This window comes from Tubulanus polymorphus, chromosome 1 (genome assembly GCF_964204645.1).
Source record: "Tubulanus polymorphus chromosome 1, tnTubPoly1.2, whole genome shotgun sequence".
NCBI lineage: Eukaryota > Metazoa > Nemertea > Palaeonemertea > Tubulaniformes > Tubulanidae > Tubulanus > Tubulanus polymorphus.
Window position 1 is genome coordinate 9717005 of NC_134025.1, and position 26815 is coordinate 9743819.

At 36.3% G+C, this 26815-nt stretch overlaps 2 protein-coding genes across 4 annotated transcripts in view; one reads left to right on the forward strand and one right to left on the reverse strand.

Annotated features, from left to right (window-relative positions):
* Positions 1–230: 230 nt before the first annotated feature.
* On the reverse strand, positions 231–6175 carry LOC141903416 (U4/U6.U5 tri-snRNP-associated protein 1-like). Its single transcript, XM_074791533.1, has 21 exons — positions 6117–6175; positions 5647–5931; positions 5394–5451; positions 5195–5256; positions 4882–5026; positions 4679–4784; positions 4362–4442; positions 4154–4250; positions 3871–4019; positions 3638–3784; positions 3449–3508; positions 3128–3252; positions 2848–2939; positions 2441–2574; positions 2170–2349; positions 1969–2079; positions 1676–1760; positions 1494–1587; positions 842–1073; positions 470–594; positions 231–382 (listed from the first exon to the last, which is right to left on the reverse strand). The coding sequence occupies exons 2-21, from the start codon at positions 5912–5914 to the stop codon at positions 361–363; spliced, it is 2373 nt and encodes a 790-aa protein (XP_074647634.1). The 5' UTR covers positions 5915–5931; positions 6117–6175; the 3' UTR covers positions 231–360.
* A 327-nt stretch (positions 6176–6502) lies between these two features.
* LOC141904507 (spectrin beta chain-like) overlaps positions 6503–26815 on the forward strand; it is a 32144-nt gene continuing 11831 nt past the window's right edge. For 2 of the 3 annotated variants that reach the window (XM_074793101.1, XM_074793116.1), the window contains exons 1-47: positions 6503–6587; positions 7538–7668; positions 8702–8830; positions 13698–13865; positions 13985–14101; positions 14312–14385; positions 14480–14560; positions 14634–14749; positions 14986–15101; positions 15277–15464; positions 15576–15758; positions 15893–16070; positions 16162–16244; positions 16387–16525; positions 16700–16908; positions 17015–17192; positions 17264–17464; positions 17806–17901; positions 17982–18089; positions 18285–18473; positions 18576–18798; positions 18958–19055; positions 19140–19226; positions 19430–19495; positions 20368–20498; positions 20655–20714; positions 20800–20926; positions 21015–21079; positions 21186–21267; positions 21384–21461; positions 21556–21683; positions 21773–22013; positions 22245–22384; positions 22569–22692; positions 22775–22921; positions 23004–23267; positions 23348–23478; positions 23709–23895; positions 23983–24183; positions 24263–24379; positions 24510–24623; positions 24717–24899; positions 25192–25337; positions 25418–25532; positions 25624–25734; positions 26119–26298; positions 26397–26600. In XM_074793101.1, the coding sequence (XP_074649202.1) occupies positions 8708–8830; positions 13698–13865; positions 13985–14101; positions 14312–14385; positions 14480–14560; positions 14634–14749; positions 14986–15101; positions 15277–15464; positions 15576–15758; positions 15893–16070; positions 16162–16244; positions 16387–16525; positions 16700–16908; positions 17015–17192; positions 17264–17464; positions 17806–17901; positions 17982–18089; positions 18285–18473; positions 18576–18798; positions 18958–19055; positions 19140–19226; positions 19430–19495; positions 20368–20498; positions 20655–20714; positions 20800–20926; positions 21015–21079; positions 21186–21267; positions 21384–21461; positions 21556–21683; positions 21773–22013; positions 22245–22384; positions 22569–22692; positions 22775–22921; positions 23004–23267; positions 23348–23478; positions 23709–23895; positions 23983–24183; positions 24263–24379; positions 24510–24623; positions 24717–24899; positions 25192–25337; positions 25418–25532; positions 25624–25734; positions 26119–26298; positions 26397–26600 (6297 nt within the window). In that variant the 5' untranslated portion in view covers positions 6503–6587; positions 7538–7668; positions 8702–8707. The remainder of the gene's footprint in view (positions 6588–7537; positions 7669–8701; positions 8831–13697; positions 13866–13984; positions 14102–14311; positions 14386–14479; positions 14561–14633; positions 14750–14985; positions 15102–15276; positions 15465–15575; positions 15759–15892; positions 16071–16161; positions 16245–16386; positions 16526–16699; positions 16909–17014; positions 17193–17263; positions 17465–17805; positions 17902–17981; positions 18090–18284; positions 18474–18575; positions 18799–18957; positions 19056–19139; positions 19227–19429; positions 19496–20367; positions 20499–20654; positions 20715–20799; positions 20927–21014; positions 21080–21185; positions 21268–21383; positions 21462–21555; positions 21684–21772; positions 22014–22244; positions 22385–22568; positions 22693–22774; positions 22922–23003; positions 23268–23347; positions 23479–23708; positions 23896–23982; positions 24184–24262; positions 24380–24509; positions 24624–24716; positions 24900–25191; positions 25338–25417; positions 25533–25623; positions 25735–26118; positions 26299–26396; positions 26601–26815) is intronic. The other variant, XM_074793109.1, reaches the window with a different exon arrangement.

The following is a 26815-nucleotide window of genomic DNA, read 5'->3' on the forward strand; positions in this document are numbered from 1 at the left end:
CTGGTAGAATAGCCAACCTAAGCCTGCCTCGCAATTGATCGATTCTGATTTCCTTGTATCACTTTGATTTTCAATTTGGATGCAGGGAACGATGGATCTGAACGTTGTATTTTCAGAGGTGAGGATAAAAAATTTCAGTCCTTCGTGAAATCTTGAGTAATCATCAATTACTAAAGATTTCACGAAGGACTGATTACTCTAAAGATGAAATTATGCAATAAGAATAATGATTACAAACAGATTATTTACAAACTTTATTTCATATACATGTACTTTACAATACAAAAAACATATAATTTACTATCTCGATTGCATTGCTCCAATTCTTGGATGTGGAGGCATATCTGTGCATTTATTCGACTATTTAGTAAGAGTGCTTCCCCTAAAACAGAAAAAACGCACGTTAAAAATCAACATGTTAGGAAGAAAAATTCGACAAAATGAGAATAGGTTACTAAGTTTTGCTCACCCAGTCATTGTTTTAACACCACCTCCGCTCAGTACCAAATATGGAGTTTTTTCTTGACGTTGTTTGTCTTGCAGTAGAGTAGCAGTACCAAGAGGCGTATCAGTTGAACTCATCATTCTCATTAGCTGTAAACATAACGAAAACATATTAAACGGTGAAAAACAAGAGCTATTTTAGATATGCTATATATGAAAACACCCGCGATAACCAAATTTTATGTACAACCACTGACATCATTGCCATTATAAAGAAAGAATATGATCTAGTTAGTAATCATCCCCCAGCAGGTACATGCACAACTTAGATGATAATCAATAGTCTACATGAAGTGGGATAGCTTCTTGAATATATTTTCAGTTTCCAAAATCCTACCTGTTCTTCTTCTCTCTTTTTCATCAGCTTCTCTGTCTTCTTCTTACCGGAACCTTTTCCGTGAAAGCGATACGACAGTTGTTTAAATGCTTCCTTTGGATTCAACTTGCGGCCCCCATCGTCGATATACTCCAGTTTCACATCTGGTCTGTAGCTGTCCTTCTCTTTGAAATCCATCAACATACCGCCGCCGTATCGGTGTTGCTTGTGTCTGTACTTTTCATCAATATCGCTGAAACCATTAGTAAGTAAAAACATAACAACAAATACATAATACGGCACAAAAACGTATACAGTAAGTTTCGCCTAACTCAGACTTTTGACTAATTCTGACAAAAACGAACTCGTTTTTTGGTGATTTCTTACTTATCTATCCTAACTTAAACTTGGACTTTGCTTACCTCGGACCAATTTTACCCATCCCAGTTTGTCCGAGTTGGGTGAGGTTAACTGTAGTTGATAGTAGTCAGCCCACATTGTTTTACATTTCAGAAATATCCAAATTTGCTCTATCCCAATTATTGCATCAATAGCTCAAGTTATATGTATTGGAACATTGCAATTTTATCCTATTATATCCTGATAGTTACTCACTAGCTATAGAAAAGTATCGAATTGTGTGATAATCATTTCCACTTCGAACAATACTTACTCATACTTTTTATCTTCAATTGAATAATGCTGCGCTTGGATTTTCCCCGCCAATTTATGGGTACCTGCCTTTTTCTCATCCGTCTCGATATAACCTGCAAAGATTAAAATCTTAATTCAGCTTCACATAATTCACATAACACTACCTTTGTAAAAATTTTGTCATAAAGAACGAATTTTTACCTTTCTTTTGGGCCAAGAGTAGAGCACCAGCAATACCTTCATTCAAAGATGGTTCTTCATCTAAGACAGCAACATCTTCTCCTTCCTGTAAAAGGAGGTCTTTAAATAAGTTGCAATGCTATATCAGAATCGTCGAAGTGGATACAGTGTTAAGTAAGCCGCCATCAAGTTTTTTTGTATTCTAATTCATTCAGCAGATCACCATATTCAGCAGATATTCTACAGCAGGACAATAGTAATTTCCTCTGCCCATCCCCAAACAATTTTTCACAAGGCAAATTTTTTTTACTTACGGTAATGGTGACTGGTTTGTTTTCGACCTCGACTCTTAACCAGCCAGATTTCTGATCTTCTTCCTCTATCTCTTTTCGCCGACGTTCCTGCATAAGCTCTAACTCGTAATCCTAATCAATGACATCATAATTAAATATTGATGTAAAACGATTGAAAGTTACTTCTTCCTTCAGGATTTCAAACTAGCACAATAAACTTACCAGGAGTTCATCGCGCTCTTCTTCTCGGTTTCCGGCGAGACCATAAGTCGGTATTTCACCGAGACTACGACAAAACTCTGACGTCGCATTTAGCATTATTGCAGCATTGTTAGAGGAATGCGCTTCACTGTAGTCCATACTCTCTTTTTTTGAAAGAGAAGAGACTATCTTCTCAGCAATCTGTGAAAAAGTGAAATTCATAGATATAACATTGTTCATGAGAAACATAAATGCATACATAACGAAAAGCCTCCAAAATATACTAAACTACCTTTTCTGGCTTTGCCTCTTCTTTTCTTCTTTTCAGTTTTCTTGCTTTGTTCAAAGCTAACTGAAGCTCTAGTTGGGCTTCATCTTCCTCAATAGCAACGTTAGTCAAGTCTCCCTCCGGACCAGATATATCACCTGATAGAACAGAAAAATATTAATCTACAACAAAAGATGAGTTAGAACTCAATCATCTATGTCATATAGTGGAACCTCATTACAGCACACACCACTCACGCCGCACACACACCAAACAACAATGTAAAATGATTTCTGATATAGGTAATTTTAAGTCATTTATCCTTGACGTAAGTTTTCTTTATCAAAATCCAGACCAGCTATCAAGATTTGTCTAAAAATCTACATTGAAAAAGTCAAGATTTTTGAACGAGTATTAGCATGATAATTTACCATCATCATTGGGCTGTAATGATGGTATATCGATATCCATATCTTCCGGCAGATTTTCTTCCAATTCTCCTTCTTCAGTTTCTTTCTGTTGGCTGTCACAAAGAAGAAAACTTTTTTACAACAGGCGTTGATATTGACTTATGAGAAATTGAAAGTTGTAGTTGTAGTTTAAGCATTCAGACTTTCACAGGACTGCACAGGATTCAAACGTTTAACTCTTATAGATACCAGGGTGAGCATCAACAGTAATTCTAAGCCAAAAATTTCAATGAAAACCTACTGTTTTCCCCGAGCTCGCGAACCATGATCATCACCAGCAGATAATGGAATCAAATCAGCAGCCTTCAGCATACCAGGTTTTTTCCTTATCTTTCGAGCCTTTTTCTTAACCTTTTTGAATTTGCTCTGCGATAGGAAGAATAACACAAATGTATATGACCAATTAGCCGAAATTTCAAAAGAAATAGCCACTATATGAACTTTCAGATGGAATTAATTGAAAATGATTTCAGGCTTTTGAAACAAAAAGCATTGTAAATTGAGTTATTTGATTTTGTAATAAGGGACTTGAGTAAGAATGGGAACTGAAAAATCAACAAACCATCTCATCTTGTGAGTAGTATTCTGAGGCAATAGCAAGACTAGGAAGTGTCAACGTTTGCTGCAACGAAAAGGAAAAATTAATTATCACATCATTTATAAACAGACAGAAGCAACAAAACAAAGTAATTTTTTTATCAGACTTATCATCTCTCAAAGAAAGTTATGGATCCTTAACTCCTTAACTTACAGCTTGATTCTTGAGATTTGCCCGTATCTTTGCCATTTCTCGTTCCTTATCCGCGTCGTAATTTCCACCTCTTCCCAATTGGAATTCTTTCTTGGCTTCACCCTCAATCTCCTCATCGTACTTGTCAAGAAGATTCTTCACTATCAACTGTAAACGAATAACAAATTCATTATTTTCACTGGCAAATTTGAACGGAGTTTACGTGCGCAAACATATCCAACCCAATAAAATACCTGGCCATATTCATCATATTCGGGCTCATCATATGCGACATAATCAGGCTTCTTTTTCTTGTTTTCAATATTCTTTTTCGCTTTCTCATTGTCGACCATGTTAACATTGACTAGAACATCACCAGGTTCCTCTTCTTCATCAAGAATTCCTTATAAAACACAAGTGGTGAATATGTACAATACAGTATTGTTTATCTTGGAGCTCAACACTCAATCTTAAATAGATTTAACCATAAAACAATACTTCATATAAAATGGAATTCTCTGTCACATGTGTATTTACCTTTATCCTTCAATGTCAATATAACAGTTTTTCCCTCAGAAAATGAATCTTCAGCGTGCTGAACTTTTAGACCTTTTAGGTTTTTTGACGAGTAGGACTGCAATGTAAACAGGAACTTCAACATAACTCATCTACCAATACCATGTGTACCATAGAAATTCATATCTATCGTGAGTGTATTATTGTATGTTTGAGTAATACAAAGTACCTTCTTTTCACCAATTTTGAATTCTTGATTGACCAGGCCGCTGACTCCAAACTCTTCGTCCATTTCAGCCAACAGTTTTGCCTAAATGTAGATTCAACGATATAGGTCACTTAGATCAAATAATTTAATTCTGATGTTGATATTATTCATAAGTACAATTAATGAAAAACGTTTCTATAGAATATTTTAATCCCACTTTGGCAATTATTTTTGATAGGCAGGTTTAATAGACTGTAGCACACAGTACATCATCATGCACACATTTTATATGTTTAAGTTAATAGCCAAAGTATTACTATTAAGAGGAAACATCCTACCCTTTTCTCTGCCATGGCCTTTTCCTTCTCCAGCTTTCTAGTTTTATGAACCCATGAAGACATATCATCATCTTCCGAATCACTTTCGCCTAATGTTTTCACTTTTCTATAGATCAAAATATTGAAGTTTAATCGTAAATGAATTCTTCGTACAAGGGCCAACTGCAGTTGATTAGTTAATTTCGTATTGCAAAAAATCTCACCCTAATGCCTGATTGATTTTCCTTTTTTCTCGAATGGCTTCAAGTTTTTCCTTCAAGGCATTGGACTTTTTCACCTCGGACAAGTTAACCGGTGGAGCATGAACATCGTCTTTTGATGTGGATGCTGGGGCTTCTTCAACTTCAGCTTATAGGGCGAACAAAAATAGGTACATTTACCCTTATTTGAACTTATGAATCATTGATTTTCGTATCATATTAATGTAAAACGACAAGCAAATCCAAAGATTAATGAGCAAATCATCAGCAATATGATTTCAAACATTCACTATTCATATCATTGTATTAAACATACCTTTAACGCTACTTTCATTTGGGACATCTAGAGGACGAAGGCCTAACTTGATACGCAATTTACTAGTAAAGAGAAGAAAATTATCTAAAACCTTCAACTAATTAATTTTACATTACATACACTTTTCAAGGTTATTCTGACTCAAAACATGTAATAGTTGTCAAGTATGGTCATTGCTGCTAATGAATAATAGACATACTTAGTTTCTTCAATAGACATCGAAATCTCTCCACCACTGGATTTTGACTTTGGCTCCTCTGTTAAGACCAAAAAATTAGATAATACAATAATCAATTTAATTATCCAATTCTATACAAAATGGGGTTCTAGATTACCCCATTTCATGATTCGAATTGTATCTATTAATAAGATAAGCATTAATTTTACTGGAATTCGGAAAATGGATCTTCCCAAATGAAACATAGGTGAAAAACGAAAAGCGATCTGCGTACCATCGATTTCTTTTTTGACTTCTTGTTTTACCGATCTGGAATGATCGTAGTCATTATCAGTTCCACCACGACCCTGAGCAGCAGAATCTTCAGCGTATCGCGAGCGTTTTTCATCGATATCATCGCGACCGCTGCTGTTGTTGTGGTATCTATCGTCGTTGTCGTAACGCGTTCGACGGTCTTTCGACCTTGACCTCGATCTTCTACGTTTTTTATGTTTGTGTTCGCGTTCTCGATCCTTCTCTTTATGTTTCTTCGACGAACCCATAATTTAAAGAGTTTAATCTAAAAGGAAAGGGACCAGACTATTTTTTAGAGGAAAAAATATTGGAGCTTTTTTTGGTAACGCAAAATCCAGAAACTGATGTACATGAACCACTAGACTGATCAAAAAGAAGATTAACAAAATGATGCTCTACTTATTACAATGCCACAGGCCTATCTACTTCCAACTTACCACATGTACTTACCGATATTCGTTCGTTTTGCGTTCGTTTTTACTTCGCAAATTTACGAAACAAAATTGTTATCGCCGGTACTACAAATTTCTGAGCAAAAAACCGGATTCGGCCGAGATGACTGGCGTCCAGCGGGCAAAACATTTTTGGAAAATCATTCATTTACTTACTTTCAGAGTTAGTTTTAATCGTTTTGTACATATGTTTAATAGCCCCGTTTATACTCACACTTAATACTGAGAAATTATCCTAAATCCATCAACCACACTTTAGTGTGCAATGCACAGTCTCACTTCTTCCGCATGTGCAAGCATGTCATTCGCTACATGCATCACATGCGTGACATGTCAATCCAGTTTGAATCGATTGTAACAGTACTCTCTGTACAGTTGTGTCAGGTCGGTAGTGTTGGAATGCTTTGATAGCGCGGAAGAAGTAGTTGCGTTTCAACTTTTTGGATATTGTACATAAAAACAGTAACTGGTAAGTTATTCATTTATTTAAAATGTTTAAGCTAATTCTGACTATTGGCTTGCGACGTAGTCGTTGGCCTGGGGCTATTTTATTTCGATTTAGGCCTAAACCTACCTTTAGCGGCTACGGGTACGGCTACTGATTACTCATACTGCTCTTAAATTTAATCTTGTTGACTGCGTTTGTCAAGACTACTAGTAAGTAAGAGTTTAGATAGAAGTTATGGTGTTGTCGTAGAGGAAGGCCTGCCCTACCACGGCACCCACAGCAGGGCGCGGGACAGAACGAAGCACAAAGCTTGGGGCGGTGGGGTCGGACTATCACTGAGGCCCCTCACCACCTCCCCAGAAAATTTTGAAAATAAAATGCTACGCATTTCCCGGTATTTGTGCCATACTATAGCTAATTTTATGAATTTGGGTGGAACTGAATATTTGGGAAATTGTTGGTCAGACCAAAGGCGGGATGTCGGACACTGTTCCACGACCACGGCGCCAACCTGTTAATGTTAGTTAGGCTTATGCCGCATTTTAGGCCTAGGACTGAATAGGGATGTCTACGATGTACAGGATGATGTCCCTAGACAGATTGGAATGTGGTGGAGTATTCAGATTCTGGTGATTACCCCCCAAAAAATGTCAATGGTCATACTTCAGTTTAGAGGCTCAGGTCATGGCAAAAGGGTGGGCACAACTTAGGTATCCTTACCCCAAATGCCTATAACCCCAGCCTATAAAAAGGTAGGCCTATGGTACCTAAGATAATTGGGGCAATAAGAGTTGCATCATGCTCCTCCCCATCCAATTAGATTAAAAAGTATCCGTAAGCTGAAGTAAACAGACCTCATTTCATCATTGCCTGATCGGTCAGACATCCAGATATTTTGAATGTCACATTCAAGCAAAAAATCACCAACTAACCTAATAGATTGCTTTTATTGATTTGTTTTCACCTGTTAGCTGATGATAAAGGATTAGCCTATGTTTCGAACTTTTGGATAAGGGTACCGACATTAAGCTGAAGAATCCACAAGCCATTTACTACTAAAAGAAAATAATAACTGGGCTAGAGACAAGGTACCTTACGTACGGTATGTATTGAATAGTCATTCAATGGATGGCCTTTATGTTCATTATAACTTTCTGTATTTCTACTTCAATGGATAGGCTGACAAAGTAAAAAATCGTTACACATGATTCATTTTTGAAAGGGTTAGACCTATACATCGTTGTTCCTGGAAAGATCAGAATAGCCGAAAAAAATTGTGTTTGCGAACATATGAATTGATGGAATTCTCTGATTTGCCTCATACCGTAGTAGATTTGCATGGTAGGTGGCGGCGAAGCCACCCACATTGCAAATGATGACTTAAGCCTAACTGAAATATTGGTAGGCCCTATTAGAATTTTCATGCTGGAACTCGAGTAAAGATATTTATCAGGATGCCCGAGCAAAACAAAGAATTGTTATATGACATAGGCCTACATATGCACAGGTATCGATCTACCGGTGCAAATGCAAGTAGGATGTTTTGGAAAAATAATAATTTGTCATTATCAGAAGCATAATGCAAACCGTTTATGTACATATGGTTGAAGAATGTACGTAGGCAGTAGATAAGCGTGGCCTGTCCGATTATTTTTGTCATGTTGATTTCAAACATTCCTGATTAAACTACTGACAGGTGCTGATCGAAGTTTACAACCAATGTGACCAAAGCTGGCAAAGGTTTATCACTTTCCAGCGCTGTCACTTTCCATGGAAATAGCTAGCTAGGACTACGCAGTATGCAACATTCTATAACTCGCTGAATATTCACTATTGGTCCCTGAGGAGTCTTAAAAACAGTGTATTTATATATCCTCAGAATTAATTCTTTGTCGATCAAAGAGTTTGATAGGATTTTCTTGTGTTTGCATTGACATAAATAAGGCAAAGCAATAATGCTGTCATAATGATAATGTATATATGTTATATGCATATATGTAGACCAGCCCATTGTCTAGCTGAAGCATTAACCTTTGAACTTGCGACAGAGCTGTCCTGCAAAATAAACTGCCTACATATAAACTTGCAAATTTCCGTATTAGTAAATATTGTGTGTTTGATCTTCCACTGTGTAGGTAGCCATGTTTGGTCAACAAGATAGCCTGGCTAACTTCGAGAAAGGTCGGATTAAAGTGCTGCAAGAGGAACGCGTGCGTATTCAGAAAAAGACGTTCACAAAATGGATGAATTCATTTCTAAACAAGGTAAATTTCTTCTCAATGCTGTCAGCACATTTCGAAGCAGTGAAGGCACCATGTTTAGTCTAGTCTATTTACACATTCGAAGAGTCTATATATTTAACTATTGTGGGCATGATTTTTAAGCAGCTAAATTTGGAAATATTTGAATGTATTTTCAGGTCACAGGTGTACCTGTTGACTTAAAATCTAGACTAGCCAATATTAGATTAGATATTTGTGTTGGGGACAGATCTTTGTGGAGATCATGCAGTAGACTCCCAGGACAAGGTGTATCATATCACAACATTAATAAGAATAGAAAAGCTGTAATAAAGATTTCAGCTAAGAATTATTGTAATATCTTGATATAAGCCTGTTTTAGGCTTTGGAAATTCAATGGCGATACTTCTTTTTTCCCCGCATTTGTGATATGATATTAGTGGAGAAATTAGACTGAAATTATTTTGAGACAGATTGATAATATTTTGAATAAACTAGTGATTGTTTGCATAACACTCTTAAACTACAAATCATACTAGAAGATTCTGCATCAAAAGTTAAATGCCAATGTATCTGATTGCCAAATTTAGTTTTAATTAGGCCTATTTATAAAGAATTTTTCATCAGCAAAAGAGCTGCTTTTGAATTGCCAATCTCTTATCAATCTAGTAATAGGACTTAATAGAACATGTTTTGGCTAGCTATAATGATAGCACACTATTGGAACCCTGTGATTGCACAGCATGGAGTGGATCGCGATTATGTAATACGGTAAAGAATAAACCTAACCCAAACTAAAAAATCTAATTGAGAAAGCCTATTATGACGTTTTGATCAATTCATATTCTTTCTGTCACTATGCACCAGGTGACCAGACTGTGCCCCTACATTCAGAGCTTTCTCATAATAAGCACTTGAGGCCTATGGTTGGGCTTTCGGGGTATGTAGTGGAAAACACTAAAATATAGACCCTATTGTATCATGCATCGCACCCATAATTTTTCTATCAGCCCAAACTCGGAGGACGCATATAGATGTATATAAGTTCATACTATGAAAATTGCAAACATTCCTTAATATCAAATGCCGTATTTTGTATTATATCTAACAAGTCTTTTCTTGTAACACGTCTTCAGTGCCGTATTTGAAAATATAACCGCATAAAAGGTTATTGTTTGTGCGACCAAGAATTCCGGGTACTTGAAATTTTTCTCTCCAAGTCGGTTTGAGTTGTTCTCGAGAGTAAGACAGAATTACGACTTCGATAATTGCCGATTGCGTTACACAATAACGAATACTGTATCGAAAAAAATTATTGAATGCGATGTAGAATTCTGTAGTGTTATATTTGCTAGTGACTTGTAGTCGAAATATGTTGAGCATTCTCAACCCGCGGTGCTATATCGCTATGATTTCGGATTTCCGCGCGACTAGTCCCGAACTCGATCAAGTTCTAATAAGGTTCTCTCGTCGAATGACAGCCGACCGTCTGCTTAGGTTTCATTGTATTTTACGGACGAATTCAGCGTAGACGTTTGTTTCGGTTATTTTGTCGCGATCCGGTTTCGACGGGGCCCCGTCGCTGTCTATTGTGCCGAAATACTTTTTTTCGGGTGCACGTATGTACACGTATTCGGAAAGTTATTTTACTAATTTCTGAATTACAGGGCACGGTCTAAACCGTTTTGCCATGTATGGGCATTTGTTGATAATACAATGACTCGGTCTATTTCATACTCGAGTGCCTAGTCTGACTAACTATGCGTTTTATTTCATATCAGGCACGGCTCGGGTTGATACGAGGACTGGTAGCTTTACGTCACGAGAAATATGTTTTCAATTCACGTATGTGCTTTACATGGTACCCCGGCTTTTTATGGCTCCGACGCAAGCTGCCAGCCTCGTTCCAGTTAATCTTTTATTCCATATTAGCAAAAATACATAAAGAGGATGTATTTTTGATATTAGATATAATGATTATTGCCCAGTTAGACAGCGCGAGTGAATCATAGATCGGTGATGACATGTTTCGCGTGATAATTAAGACCTATTTACATCGGCGGGACATATTTGGTATAGGGTTATAGAGGCCTCCCGGTATTCATCAGGTCACGAAATTGTCTGTAGCATTCTCGGAAATGAGCTGATCACTCATAGGTTGATGCACGCTTCGAACTTATAGTTTAGGTAGGAATGCAGGAAGTCAGGATCTGACTGTCTTGTGCCGTGGGAAGCCAACAGAAAAAAAATAACCGCTGAAGCCGGAAATCTTTAATCAAAAGAACGATATTAGCTCATATTGAATGCTTACTGTTTGATGATAAATAAATCAGCTGTCTGCTGAAACGAATAAACCCTTTTATATGATTTTGTTTACGATATTCCGAAAGGCCAAAGCAAAAACACTGCCCAGTTTCACAAAAAGGATTAAGGCCTAAATCGATTTAAGATAAACTGAATTAATGAAGAAATTAAATCGAGTTAAACCTTTTTGTGAAACTAGGCCCTGGTATATACGCTGTCACCAATAAGTGAAGTTTGAAACCAAGAGACTTGTTGGATGAAGAGTATTTTGGGAATATTTTCGTAGCCTAAATCGATTTAAGATAAACTGAATTAATGAAGAAATTAAATCGATTTAAGAGTTAAACCTTTTTGTGAAACTGGGCCCTGGTATATACGCTGTCACCAATAAGTGAAGTTTGAAACCAAGAGACTTGTTGGATGAAGAGTATTTTGGGAATATTTTCGTAGAACTTACAGTCCTAGGGTTTTTTATCTATCACCCAATTAAGTTTTACCGGCACTTTTCAGAAGTCTATGTCAGAGGCTTTATAAAGCACAGAAAACATGCTACCCTTGATAGAATCCATGATTAAAGGCTACCGGTAATCTACATATTACAGCTTAGTCTTCAACATTAGATTCTATAACCAGACACCTCATCTTTAGGGGAGGTCATCATAGAAGCATCTTGTATCCTAATGCTGGTTGTAAACTGAGTTTGATTCTGCAATTAGGGGTACCAATACTGGCGTAACCAGTTATCATTTAACACTTGGTAGGTTGTTGCCTAATATCAAGTAAACATCAGTTTCTATCGCTCAGATCAGACATCATTTTATGATATTGATAGTTGGTAATTACATCAACATGAACACAATAAATCGTGCAGCCTTATCTAAATCGGTCGATACTATGATTTATTAATAATGTTGACAGTACCAAATGTGTCCTTGATTATGTTAGACTAGAAAAAATAATACCTTCAAGGTCGACGATTTCATTGGATTTTTAACCATTGAATATTTCGTGCTGCTTGACTTTTTTTCTTTCTGTTGAATGCATATCTGATATGTTTCGTAGGGTTTGATTAGCATCAAATTCTAACCCCTAAGTACATTTACCGCTGTAAGAATCAGAAGTTATACAAGATGAGTGGCCAAGATTATAGGTGTCCATATTACAGAAAAAAATTCCATATAAAACCATGTATAAAACTAAATCTGAATCATCTATAGTTTGTGAGAAAATTTGAATATTGCTGCTTGTATTCACATTCACAAAAAGCATCTAAAACTCATTTGCTTTGTTACACGCTGTGGTAGTTGTTTTGACTCGGCCATAAACGAAGTAATTGTTAATCTACACATAGACCTACATGTTCGTGATTTATGTACCTGCTGATTAATTATCTACGATTTATGTTTATTCTGACTAGGCCTTTCATCAAAGGTATTAGCCAGCCGAGTTGTGAACTAATGTTTCAAGCTAGATTGTTGTGAGGTCAAATTGATTTCTCATATCGCATAGCCTAAGGCAGAGTTTTCCTTTTTTTTTTCGATACGCCTGAGAAATAACTGATTTATGCTTGAAATTCACCGTTACTGAGGGGTTACCCCGAAAAAAATTGATATTGCTGATACACTTTTTAGTAGATGTTTGGAAGCCCTGAAAATGGGTACTATGTGTAGAAGAAGCTTCCGATGAACTGTGCAATTGGATTTGCAAATTGATAGATAATTCAAAAATCAGCACATTTGTGCAATATACCGTTGTTAATGATTTAATAGCGAGTGCATGTTTCCATACACCTAACAGTAAATGCATACTGTGTCATATTGGCTACAGCTATGAAATCATGATAATTATACAGTTAGCTTATTTTTTTCCTAGTGCAGATCATCTCTAAAAGAATATCTCCTTACACTGTTACTTTCATTCCCCAGTGGGAACAAACTTCTCTTTCACATTACCGCTATATCAGTCACCAGTTCATCAAAGATATGATTTTAGTACTGACTATTTTTTTTTAATTCACGGCATTTGAATGATAATAAGGTATGCATATCGCTCTATATCAAGTTTCATAACAAGAATGTACATGTGGCAGATGACAATCTATTTAAATTCAACCCCATTTTTTGTATAGGTATACATAGACCTGATGAGATTAGACATTTTTTTCTGGTCCTTTTCTGGTGTCTTGTCAGTTCGTCTATTTGCGTGAGCTGTGATTATCTTGTCATTTATCACGTAACGCAAACATGATGGTAATTTCCTGGTAAACATTCATTTTCCAGCGCGTTTTTTCTGGCTAATTATTATGACTTTATCAACAGCTCTTTGAATGCAACTTGAATTAGCTTTGAAATGGATGCATGATTTCCACTTTGTTTATGCAATGCCATTTGTTAGGTATATTTTGTTCGAACTACTTTCATGGTTCCAAAAAACTGTTTCAGCATTTCTTTTCAAATGCAAGCTCTGATATAGGGCTATAGACTACTCACTATAGACGATTGCAGAAAATTGGATAGTAAATAAAATGATTGAGGTCATTCATTGACAGTAAAAAATAAATGTTGATTTTCTGTTGATTTTTTTTCAGGTCGGTTTGAACTGCAACGACCTGTTCACAGATCTAGGAGATGGGAAACTGCTGATGAAACTATTGGAGATCATATCCGGGGAGAAACTTGGCCGTCCGAATCCCGGTAGATTACGCGTGCAGAAAATAGAAAATCTGAATAGATCGATCAATTTTATATCAACGAAGGTATCTGTCATCGAGGTCGCATCAGGGTGGTTTTTTCTACCTCATCTCTTTGGGTCGCATTGATGAAATGTTCGAAATAATTTATGGCGCTAATTCCGTTGAACTCGTTTATACTTCAGGTTAAACTCGAAAACATTGGTGCTGAAGATATTTTAGATGGTAATCAACGAATTATTCTCGGTCTTATATGGACCATAATTCTACGATTCCAGATTCAAGACATTGTCATTGAAGATGTAGGTTGTTTACGAGGATATTATTAATTCATTGCTATGTGTATATTTGATTTGATGGAGCATAACTGAACAGCATGGCTGATGCAATTCCCATACATATCATTAAAGTATTAGTATGGCAATCTGTGTAAAAATATTTCTTTTCTTGTTAAAACAGACTTTAAATAATTGAAAATCTTGTCATATCATGTATTATTTTCCGGTTTTTAGGACGATGGCGGAAGCCATGAAAAACGCTCAGCCAAGGAAGCTCTTTTACTTTGGTGCCAACGAAAAACACATGGGTAACATTTCTGAATGTCGAAATAATTCAGAGATATTAGAATTGTTGGAGTACTACTGCATGTAAAAGTGTTGTAAACGCTAATCTATTTGCAGATATCCGCATTGCAAGATTAAGAACTTCTCGGGCAGTTGGAGGGACGGTATGGGCTTCAATGCACTCATTCATGCTCATAGGTAAAGGATCTTGATATTAAGATATTAAGACACTTGAAAAATGAGAATGTATACATCGATTTTTCATTTTCAGACCAGACCTGATAGACTATGATAAACTGAATCCAAATCGTCCTATCGAGAATTTGAACTATGCGTTCAACGTCGCTGAAACCGAACTGGGAATAAACAGACTGCTAGATGCAGAAGGTCAGAATATGTCTATTTTGTAATCTGAGATCTGTAGATTAACTATAGCCTAAAGCCATTTTTCAGTGGATTAACAGAGCTATTTTCATCTTGGAGAACAGTTTAGGAAAACCAGGCTCATTTTAGTCATTGATCATAAATGCAACACATATTGATAATTTTTTCTACTGCCATAATTAATGTGACTAGTGGAACCTATTGAAATGCAGTTATCTTTTTCTGATTGTTTCATTAAGATCTTGTAAATGTTGATAAACCTGATGAGAAGTCAGTTATGACGTATGTGTCATCATACTATCATACATTCGCCAAGATGAAAGAAGAGGGTATCGGTGGAAGGCGTATTGCGAAGGTATGGTGTCATTCTTAGTTTTGCTCTATGTTGAATAAATGCAAATGACAATAATAAAGTGATGTCTTGAATAGGTTTAACTGATTACTTTATTTAAAATACTAGACATTCACTTATCAAGAAATGATATTCCAGTCATTTAAAGGTTGATGTTGACGATGAATTCTCATTGCAGGTGCTGAACAATCTTGTTAACAACGAGAAAATGATCAACGATTACGAACGATTAGTCACTGATTTACTGCAGTGGATTATGAAGAAGTGCCAAGAACTGACTGATCGTAATTTTCCGAACACTTTGGACGGCGTCAGACAAGAGATGGCCAAATTCAAGAATTACAGAACTGTTGAAAAGCCTCCGAAGTAAGCGTAGTATATTTTCAATGCAACTCGTACACATGCTCATAACTTACCGCTTGAATATTCCGCTTTGGATTTCTTTCGCCTGAAAAAATTATTTTTCAAAATTAACAGGTATGTCGAACGAGGAAATATCGAAGCGCAAATGTTCGCTATAAAAGCTAAACAGAAAGCAAGTAGTCAACGTCAGTATGTGCCGAGGGAAGGATATCTGATCCATGACATCGAAAGAGCTTGGACCGGTTTGGAAAAAGCAGAACACGACCGGGAAACAGCCCTTAGAGCAGAGTTGATGCGGTAATATTTTAATGTGCACATTATCCCCCATATTCACTCGGAAAATTATATATTTGTATTTTATTTTATTCATTAATTTGAAAGAACAATAATTCGGACCGATCACAATACCAACTAACTCTTCTCATACACAGGCAGGAGCGGTTGGAACAGTTGGCGCAGAAATTCAATCGTAAAGCCGGTCTGCGCGAGGCCTGGTTAAAAGATATGGACCAAGTTTTAACGGAACAGTCAGTTGGCTCTGTAACGTCATTCCAAGCAGAGGCTGCCGTCAAAAAACACGAAGCCATTAGCGCTGAAGTTATGGAAAGGGTAATTGTCTATCTCTATTTTCAACTCGAAAGCCATTTCAAAATCATCCCTCTAATTATTATGAAATGTGTTATAATATATTTTTTTATAGAAAGATAGATTCATTCTGCTGTCCAGTATTGCTAAAGAATTGGTGAATGGAAATTACCACGGCAAAGAAAATGTCAAAGCTAGGTAGGTTTGGCCTTTTAAGGTGAAATCCAAACGTACTATTAATTCAGTTACTATGAAGAGGCATGTTTACTTGCTTGTCTGTTTTCTGCTACAGTATGTATCGTTTTGAAATATAATTCTTCGTCTTTATCATCGTTTATAGGGAACAAGAGATTACTGATAAATGGAAAGACTTAATCGGAAGGCTACAGAAAAAGAAACAGACCTTGTTGGGTTACTGTGAATTGATGGGTATGTTCAGAGATTTGGAAGGCCTTCAAGCTGAAATCAAGGAAGTCAGGGTAACTATCTTACACATTGAAAAGATAAAGTTTTCAATTTCTTATACTTTTAGTCTTCATTTGTGGAATTGATCATAATCATAGAAAATCATGTTTTGAACCATTGGCATTTTTATTTATGAAATATTTATGAAATATGTAAGCTTATACAAATAATCAAGAATATTTGTTTAGGGCCCACTGCAGTCAGATGACTGTGGTAAACACCTAATGGCTGTCGATGACTTACTCGAAAAGCACGCAATGATTGAAGCTCAAGTGAATGCCATGGGAAGACGAGTTCACCAGCTGAACAAGAAAGCTCAAGAACTTGTCGACGATGACCACCCCAGTAGCGAACTTCTGTGTGAAAAATTAACCGATTTGAATAAAGATTTCGAAAAGTAGGTCGAATTTTAATGCAGATGTTTTGTTACAGGTCACTCACAAGAAATGCGTGTAATTTTTCTGAATGAAATGGAAAACATTTACTTTATATTGTGATTGTAGCGTTTACAATTTGTGCGCGACTCGTAAAAAGGATTTGGATGAGTCGCAGAAGTTCTACCAGTTTATGCAGGACTCTGAGGAAGAAGAATCTTGGGTCACAGAGAAACAGCAAATAGTTCGTTCACAGCCTACTGGAAAAGATCTGAATGCTGTGCTGAAGGCTTTGAAGAACCATGAGGTACTGTTTTTTACAGTGAAGTGGTGCTTTCTTCTTAGAAATAGTTCTTAACCTCAAAACTTCATTTAAAGGGATTAGAAGCTGAGCTCGATGCTAGGTGGCCAGTATGCGAGAAAGTGTGCAACAACGGTGCCGATTTAGTGCGAAGCAAACACCCAAATAGTAAAGATATACGCAAACGCATCGAAGATTTACAGGAGAAATGGGATACATTGCGAGAAATGTGTGACAGCCGACGAACAAGATTGAATGATGCGGTCGAAGCCCATCAGGTAAGCTTCACTCTGTCATTCAGTGTTGTCTTCACAAGTTACTAAATCCTGGGCTATTCCAGACTTAAGTTCTGACTAGCTGACATTCAGTTTCCTTCAGTTTCGCAATTAGTCGATGAACTCCGATAACTGAAGTTTGCCTTTGTAAACAGTAAAGTTTTAAGATTATTTTACACAGCAATAGCTGATAACAGAAAAGAACTTGATGTTTTCACTTACTGGTTATTCATAATGTAGGATTCTTATAATTTAGACTATTACACCTTTGTTTCTGAATCGAAGATATGTTTAGTGGATATCGTGGTGAATTTTTGCATTATGTCTCACACTTTGTTTTTCAGTATTATGTTGATGCTGATGAGGCGGAGGCGTGGATGAGGGAAAAGATGCCGCTTGTTAGTTCTCCCGACTTGGGACGGGATGAATCCTCTGCTGAGGTAGGTCTCATGATATTAGGGAAGACTGTTTGAATCTTTTAAATGGTGGTGAAGTTGACATTCATTTCAAATACTTTCAGGCGCTTTTAAGAAGGCAAAATCGACTTGGTGAAGAGATCAATGCTTATGAGGATGATATCAAAAGATTAGAAGAACTAGCTAGAATAATGACAAAAGCAAACCACAAGGTATTGATGCCTACTGGATGCTCAATCTGCTTTTCACGTTTTTGATTTTTCGAAATTCAGATACCTACTATCTGGAGAGAGAAGAATATGATTTTAATTGATATGACATATTGAACCGTACTTCTGAGACAAAATATATAGAGATATGCATACTGAGTTAGATGTACTATTTTTCTACAACATTTATTGTTACAGATTAGTCCAGAAATATTGAAAAAAGGAGGTGATGATGATGAAGAACTGATCGATGTTCCTTATCAAGTGGAGGAAGAACAAATTGTACATAAAGAAGTGATGAGGGATGTAATTCTTGATGAAAAAGTACCCCAAGTTAAAGCGCTTTATCCGTACCGTGGTCAAGGCATTAAAGTGAATCAAGGAGAGGTAGGCTTTATGATATGTTATTCTTTTTGATGATGATTCTTCAGTTTATTATTAGTTCTTGAATACAAATTAGTATTCATCGTCTTTCATGGGATATAACAGGTGATGACTTTGTTGGAAAAAACGAATAATGACTGGTGGAGTATAAAGAAAGACAACGGTCAGGAGGGATACGTGCCAGCAAAATATGTCAAGGAAATTGAGCCAAAGCTTACTCAGAGAGTTGTAAGAAAACCAGTGCTCGTTCCAGAAAAGGTTAAAGTTAAGAAGACAGTGACTAAAAAGGAAAAGGCATCACAACGGAAACTCCGCCGCACACCATCAGGTACTGCCAGAATCTGATGTCTGTCATATGTTTTTATATACAGATTATATTACAATTAATTGAATTTTATAGAAATCTGTCAGTTAAGACTGGTTTACGGTTTGAAGATGGGAATCAAATTTCTGGCGTGAACTGTATATTTTACTTAACTCTTTATAGTTCGATCATCAAAGAATTTGCACTACGACAAGGACAACGTTGAACAAAGACAGAAAGCTATTTCTGATTCCTATGCCAAGCTATGTGATTTATCGGAAGTAAGTTTATCTTCCCTGACTCATTTAAGAATGTTTTTTCATGATTTAAAGATAGGCATTTGCAATTTCCAACCTTTGTTTTAGGCTCGAAGAAATAACTTAGAAGATGCTGTAAAACTATTCCGTTTCTACCGGGAGTGCGATGAATTCGAATCATGGATGATTGAAAAGGTAAGTTGAAGTTCATGGACACACAGTGACTTATAATCTCTGCTTATAATCTCTGCCATAATCAGTTCCATAGTCCAGATATGAAATTTGAATTATGAGAGATGCGCCGATATCTTAACTAAGATTCTTGACTGAGATTTATGTTCTTTCAATCATGAAATTTTTAAATGTTTTAAATCTATGAATATTTTTCTCATTAACAGGAAAAATTGCTGGAAGGCAATGAAACGCTCTCACAGAATGCAGAATTAATGAAACGTAAATATAGGGTATGTATGCGAAGATGAAATTTAATATTTCTATGTACTCAATTAAACAGTAGCCCCTGTTAAGGCATATTTGTTTACTGGTGTTACAGCAAAGTTGAGTATTGGAAATTAAAAATTCAAACAGTTTGACACATTATCGATCCTAAAGGTCCATCTGTAGTGTTTTTGTTGCAATAAATGTGAAAATTCAATAATTGACATACAGCAGCTTATTGTTGTTTGAACCCACTTTTCACTTCGAACAACCTTTGATATTTTACTCTTTCAAAAATAGGTCAATTTACATACTCAGTATTAATATATCTGAATAATTAGTAGAGGATTTTTCAATGAAAAGAAAATATGTCGTGAAAATTCATGTTTTTATCATTTGCTCATTTATTTTGTGTAGCTGTTAATTGTCGTAAGTTGAATCCCTGCAGTGTATGTCCTAATCCCGGCTATACATCATTGTAAAGAAGAGTCCCTGCTGTATTGAAAAAATTTCTATCAATCATTAAAAGAATCCTAGTCAATTGACGTTTGATTTCTTTCTAAGATGAAATTCATGAATCAGTACCACATTGCTATAGAAAAATGAGGTGGTTGCCTTATCCATGCTTTATGCCTATATTTTGCACTTTGTTATGGTGGTGTATCCCTGAATGATTATATAAGGCCAGGAACTATCAACTAAGGAGAAATTTCTGCACTTCTTTTTTCAAAAATATCTAAAAAAAAACTAAAACATGATACTGAGAAAAAAGCCTGCCATAAAATAGTAACATACATGTTTATAGTAATTCTTATATGGACCAGTATTCAATAGATTTTCATCCAAAATCTAAGAAGTGGTATGTTGTGCTGAATTTTATCTTGCATGCATTTTGTAGAATTTCCTCACTGACCTTGCTGCAAATCGTGACGAAATTGGAAAGATTAACAAGCTCGCGGATGACATAGTACAGGGCGGATCCAGTCAGTCTAAGAAAGTGGAGAAACGAAGAAAAGAAATCAATGACAGGTAATATAGATTTCCATACTGTGATTTATTATCATTAGCTATAAGTTGAAATAAATCGTATCTTGGTGCGTAGACAAATCCTTCATTAAATTACCGGGTAAGAATTAACTTTCTTGGTATCTTGCATAAAGCAGCTTTTGCACATTATTTTGATAGATGGGACAGACTTCAGCGTAAGAAGATGGAAAGAGAGAAGACTCTGGAAGGTGCTTCCAGGTTCGTACATAAATTCTCATCTTTTGCCAGTTAAATGACCTTTGTGTTTTTACAATACTAACTTACATTCCTTGGAACTGTTTAGTGTTGAGTTGTTTCAAAATACGTGCGACGAAGTTAAAGATTGGATCAATGAAAAAGCGAATGCATTGGATAACGATGATCTTGGCCGAGATCTCAAAGGTGTGCAAGCATTGCTACGGAAACATCAGGTGAGCGGTGTAACTCGGTACTCGGTGATCTCTCTAAAAAGATGTAATCCAAAAAATAGCGATTCATTGAAATTTTTCTTTCATTCAGAACCTCGAACGAGAGTTGGATCCACTTGAGGAAAAACTGAAACAAGTGAAATACATAGGAACTGAGTAAGTAGTCTATCGATGTTTCTGAAAAGAAATACTTTCTGAAATGAAATACTTATTGGTTTTTAACGTGAATATCATAATTGATCTTTTCTTCGATATAATTCAGTGTTAAAGCTGGATACCCCGGAGAAGCTGACTATGTGGATAGCCGTATGAAAGAGCTTCAAGATCTGTGGAATGATCTTAAAGTTAGTATGATTAGTCAATTGTAATCAGTTTGAGTGTTGACCAATGTTTCTGATATGTACAGTAGGATTTATAGAATATATGTACGGTGAATTATGAATTTTTCTATTGATTTTAGGACAATGCTGACAAGAGAAAAAAGGCGCTTGAACAATCAGAGGAGAAACATAAGTTTGACGACGATGCGAAGGATCTGGTAAGAAATATGTCGTATCGATAGAATTATACGTGCATTAATATAGAGTTAAATTCAAATCCAATTCATGTTTCTCTATTCTATATTCGTGAAGATGTCATGGGCTGATGTTGTTAAAGACAAGCTCAAAAATAAAGAATTAGGTCGAAATGTTCCACACGCTGAAGAACTCCAAAAACAGCATGAGGAACTCAAGAATGATATCGACATTCACGAGCCAATGTAAGAATCATGTGATTTTCACTGTATTCCTCGTCTATTTCATGATTTGCTTTGCTTCCCTATTGATTTATAACTGTGTCATTTCATAGCTTTGAAGAGTTGGCGACACTGGGAGAAAAGGTGATGAAACATTCGCCTGCCAGTGCAAAAGATGTCGGAGACAAACTGAAACAGCTACAAGCGGAGAAAGATTTCATAGATTCAGCCTGGAATGATCGCAAGGATGATCTCGATCGAAATCTCGATGCCCAGTTATTCTACAAAGAGGCAGACCAACTTGATTCAATTATTAGCAGTCAAGCCACATTCCTCGATTTTGATGAGCTTGGTGTAGGTTTTTAGTACATTTTTGTTCGGTATTCATGATTTTGCTGACGTAAATGCCTTAACAGTAGTCAGATCAAAACTCTTATCAATGTTTCTTTGTGATAAAAACTCCCACACTGAAATTGAATGATGAATAATTTTGTAAGTTTATTGAACTGACACCACAACATTTCACCTGCAAATTACACATAGCTCACGGCAGTGAATATGTTGTTTTTATCTTCATACCAACAGACATCCGTAGACAATGCCGAACGATTAATGAAACGCCATGAAGAATTCGAAAATAAGCTGAAAGCCCAAGATAAACGTTTCGATGCGTTCAGTAAAACTGCTGACGATCTTATTAACAGGAAACACCCTGATAGTGCCAAGTAAGTTTTTAAACCAAACACCGAAGTCTATGTTATTCCAAAAGAAGACACTACACGCCTCAAGGGTACTAAAAGCAGATTCAGGATTGTTCCTGTTTTTGCTTTTCTGAATATTACAACATTGTCACTTGCAAACTTTTATGACCATACCCGTGTATTATTTCTTTGTATTTGTATTTCTCAGCATCGACAAAAGACGTAAAGAAGTTCTTAAGAGGTGCAATTCTGTCAAAGCCAAAAGCGATGCCCGAATGGATCAGTTGAAAGCTGCACTTGCATTTCAACAGTTTAAAACAGACGCTGATGATGTGAGTTAGAGACTATTCATTTTACACAATCTATCTAATATAGTTTCTAGGAGGTAAAAGAACGTTTAACTGAAAATTTCAGTTGTCGCAATGGATTGATGAGAAGAAAGAGATGGCACAGGAACAGTCTTATCGCGATCTGGCTAACCTGCCAAATAAATCTCAGAAGCACGATGCTTTTATTGCTGAAATGAAAGCTAATGAGAAACGCCTACAAGAAATAAATGCTGTGAGCTATTCGTTGTCTAAAATCAAAGAAAAATTGTATGTAATTTGAAATTTTAAAGTAACTAATTTCTTTTGTGTGTTAGACTGGTAATGGCCTCATTGAAGAGAATCATTACAACGCAGAAGAAGTTGAAAATATTCTGGAAGATTTGAACAAACGCTGGGCAGGTTTGACAGTGGAATCAAAAGAAAAAACAGTGAAAATGGAACAAGCCATGAAACAACGCGGTCACAATAAAGGAGTCGATGCAGCGAAAGATAAACTCGATGCTATTATGAAGCTGTTAGCTTCAGATGATGTCGGAAATGATTTGCGGGGTGTAAAAGAACTGCTGAAAAAACATGGTGTAAGTAATCAATCAAAATTCACCAGTTTGATAATCGATAGTGAATTTTTCTGTTGTCATTTCTCTTGAATCCTTATTAGATCCTAGAAGGTGATATCGAAAAAGAAGAAGCTCGCATTCGTGCTTTGTTGGCTCAGGGAGATCAGCTTGCTAAAGATGGTCATTTTGATGCGGACGGTATTCAAAAAGAAAACCAAGAACTTCTAGACATGTAAATTCTGCAGACAGTATGACAAAAAACATGGAACCAATTCCGCAATAGTCGGTCAAACTTGATACTGGAGTTAAATCAATTAACATTGAACTTCCATAAATTTTGTCTTACCACACTGACAACTATGGAATTCATTCTGTTTGTTTTCTGTAAATCTGTGCTTAAATTGAGGAATACCTGCACCCAAGTCAGAATCTGATAAAAGCCTACACTTAATACATTTCCAGGTACAACAAGTTAAAACCACTTCTGGCAGAGCGAGAGAAAAAGTTACAAGATTCATGTAATTTCCAACAGTTCAAGTTTGACACCGACGGAGAACTACAGTGGATCAAAGAACAAATACCTGCAGCATCATCAACTGACTATGGAAAAAACCTGATCGATGCCCAAAATCTCCATAAAAAACACCAAGTAAGATATTTTTCATTGGAAAAATGTTTTTCTCCGCCATTTCATTGATATCTTACTGTCAATCAAAGGTTTTAATTGGTTATTTAGAAATTTGCTCAAGTACTTCAAGGACACAAGCCTCAAATTGACAAGGTAGTAGACTACGGCAAGAAACTGTGCAAGGAGAACCATTTCGCCAAAGATGAGATTAAAGAGAAATTAGATGAACTGGACAAAGAATGGGATAATCTACTGAAACTTTCGGCAGAGAGAGATAGAAACCTAAACACTTCGCTGAAATGTCAACAGGTAAAACTATGATCGTAAGCTGAGTAGAATTTGTTTGAAGAGACATTATGTTTTATCGATGAAACACCTTCTGTTTTAGTATTTATCAAAAGCGAATGAGGTTGAAAACTGGATGACTGAGAAAGAACCATTGGTGCAAGCAACTGATTATGGCAAGGATGAAGTCGCGGCCGACAATTTATTAACTAAACATAAGGCAAGTTAGCATCTGCTTTTGAATCCTCACGTGAATACCCTTGATTGATATGTGCTTGAAGTTACTTTCCACCCCTCATATCATTTTGTGCTGCAATATTTAATCTGATTGTTATATGCGTCAATTTCAGGCATTTGAGAGTGATTTAGCCACTTATGCCGGTATTGTCGATGATTTAGGGAATCAGGCTCGTGCATTATCTACCTTACCCAATGCAGACATAACCACTATCTCAAAACGCCAGGTACATTTTAAAGTCAATTTTCGAAAAAAAAATGTAGAAGATCTATATGGATTACTTGCTGAGATGCTCAATTATTTTTTATTTGATTGATAGAATCAACTAGAAAAGAAAATGAAAAAGCTACAAGAGGATGCGGCAGCTCGTAAACGAAATCTGAAAGAATCGAAGAATTTCCACGCGTACGTGCAAGAGAGTGATGAATGCATGGACTGGGTAAAGGAAAATATGCAAATAGCAGAATCTGAAGACTATGGACAAGATTATGAACACCTTTTGGTAAGTACATATAAATCTACGAAATGTTTTTTATGGACATATAATAAACTTTAGTTTTAATTACCGGAGGAAGGTTTTCAGAAATCTTCTCTTTTGATATTAAAATAGGGAAATATCCCTCTTATTTATTTAATTGGTTTAATTCATTTTGATGTGATTTAAATTATGTGTCACTTTCAAACCCAACACACCTGCCAGGAATGAAACAAGGGGTTTGATTTGGAAGTGATGTACAGATATGCGGTAGTCTTTCAAATCTATGACCTTGTCTCGTAAATTGTGCTGTTCATAGGAATTACAAAAGAAATTCGATGAATTCAAATTGAGTATCGACACTGGTTCTGAGCGAATTCAAGAATGCGATCAACTGGCTTCTAAACTGATTGCAAACAACAGTCCATATGCCGATGAAATTGAAGATCGCCAAAATGAACTAGGGTACGTAAATATCGGTGAGAAAACGTGACTATTTCTTCATGATTGTTGAGTAAGCAGATTGGTATGATACTCTATTTCAGTATGGCATGGGATCAACTCCTCGAACAGATTGAGGCTCGGGATCAGAAATTAGAAGGTGCTGGGGATATTCATCGTTTCAACAGAGATGTTGAGGATACTTTGTCCCGAATTCAGGTAAATGAAATGAGCATAACAGAATAGTTTTTCTCCTGGACAATGAAAAGGTAGTTTTTGTTTAAAGCTTTGTTCATCATAAATTTTCTAGGAAAAATATGATGCCGTTCCTGATGACTGTGGACGTGATATTCACGGCAATGACCATCATACCAAGAAACACAAGGGATTTGAAAATGACTTGGTTGCATTAGAGGCACAGGTATTGTTGAATTTCATTTTATAGTCTGTTCATGAATTTTCTTTTAAGCCTCAGTGAATTCAATTGTTCGCCTGTCTTGTGATTCATTAATCTATCCATCTGAAGAAAGAACCTAGTTTTCTTGGGAAGTTTTTGATATACTTTGTATGGTCTTGATATTTATGATATCTTTGATACGTACCAGTAATTGCTGCTGTAGGTGCATGTGCAGTCAAAAAATTTTGCCTGATTGAAATCAAGATGGCAGACTCGTGGCCATTGCTGTTCAACAAAATCTGAACTGGTGTTCCTGGACCCCTAGTTACTTTATGTGTGTTAATCAAAGATGGGAAAAGAATTTCAGGGATTTAATTTTTCGCTTATTGATTTCCATTTTCTTCTTAGATAAATGTGCTGCGGGACGACTCAAATAGGCTACAAGCTGCTTACCCTGGTGGCAACGCAGAACAAATACAGGAACAAGAAGGAATCGTTGTTGAAAACTGGCAGGCGCTTCAGCATCGAGCCACTCAAAGAGCTGATGAATTAAATGAAGCTGGAAACCTATTCAAATTCTTAGCGTCGGTCGGTATATTTTCACATATTTACAAGTATTAGATACTGGGTGTAAATCTTATAGTATTGTATCCCTCTTTATCTTTATGAATTGGTTGTACGGGTAGGTTCGAGATCTGATGGACTGGTCCAAAGTTGTACAGGCGGACATGGCCCGTGAAGTTGTCGTACGAGACTTGTCGTCCGTTGATCTACTGAAAAAAGAGCATGACCAACTGCAAAAAGAGATCGATGCTAGAGATGATGACTTCACTCAACTGGTTGATATGGGAGAGACGATGATAGCTGAAGGCCACAGTGCCACAGGAGAGGTATAAAACACTTAATCTTCATATCACACGAAAGTAGGAATGGGCTTGGTCAAATTTTTTTCAATCATATGTTCTTTGTTTTCAAATCAATCTCAAAAATGAAGTTTGGCTGCAGGGAATTCATGGTGGGAAGTAATCTTGATTCTTAGAAAAGAATAATGTTGTACTTCTATGACAGGCTAGGATTACCCTCAACAAAACTGAATCAACATGTT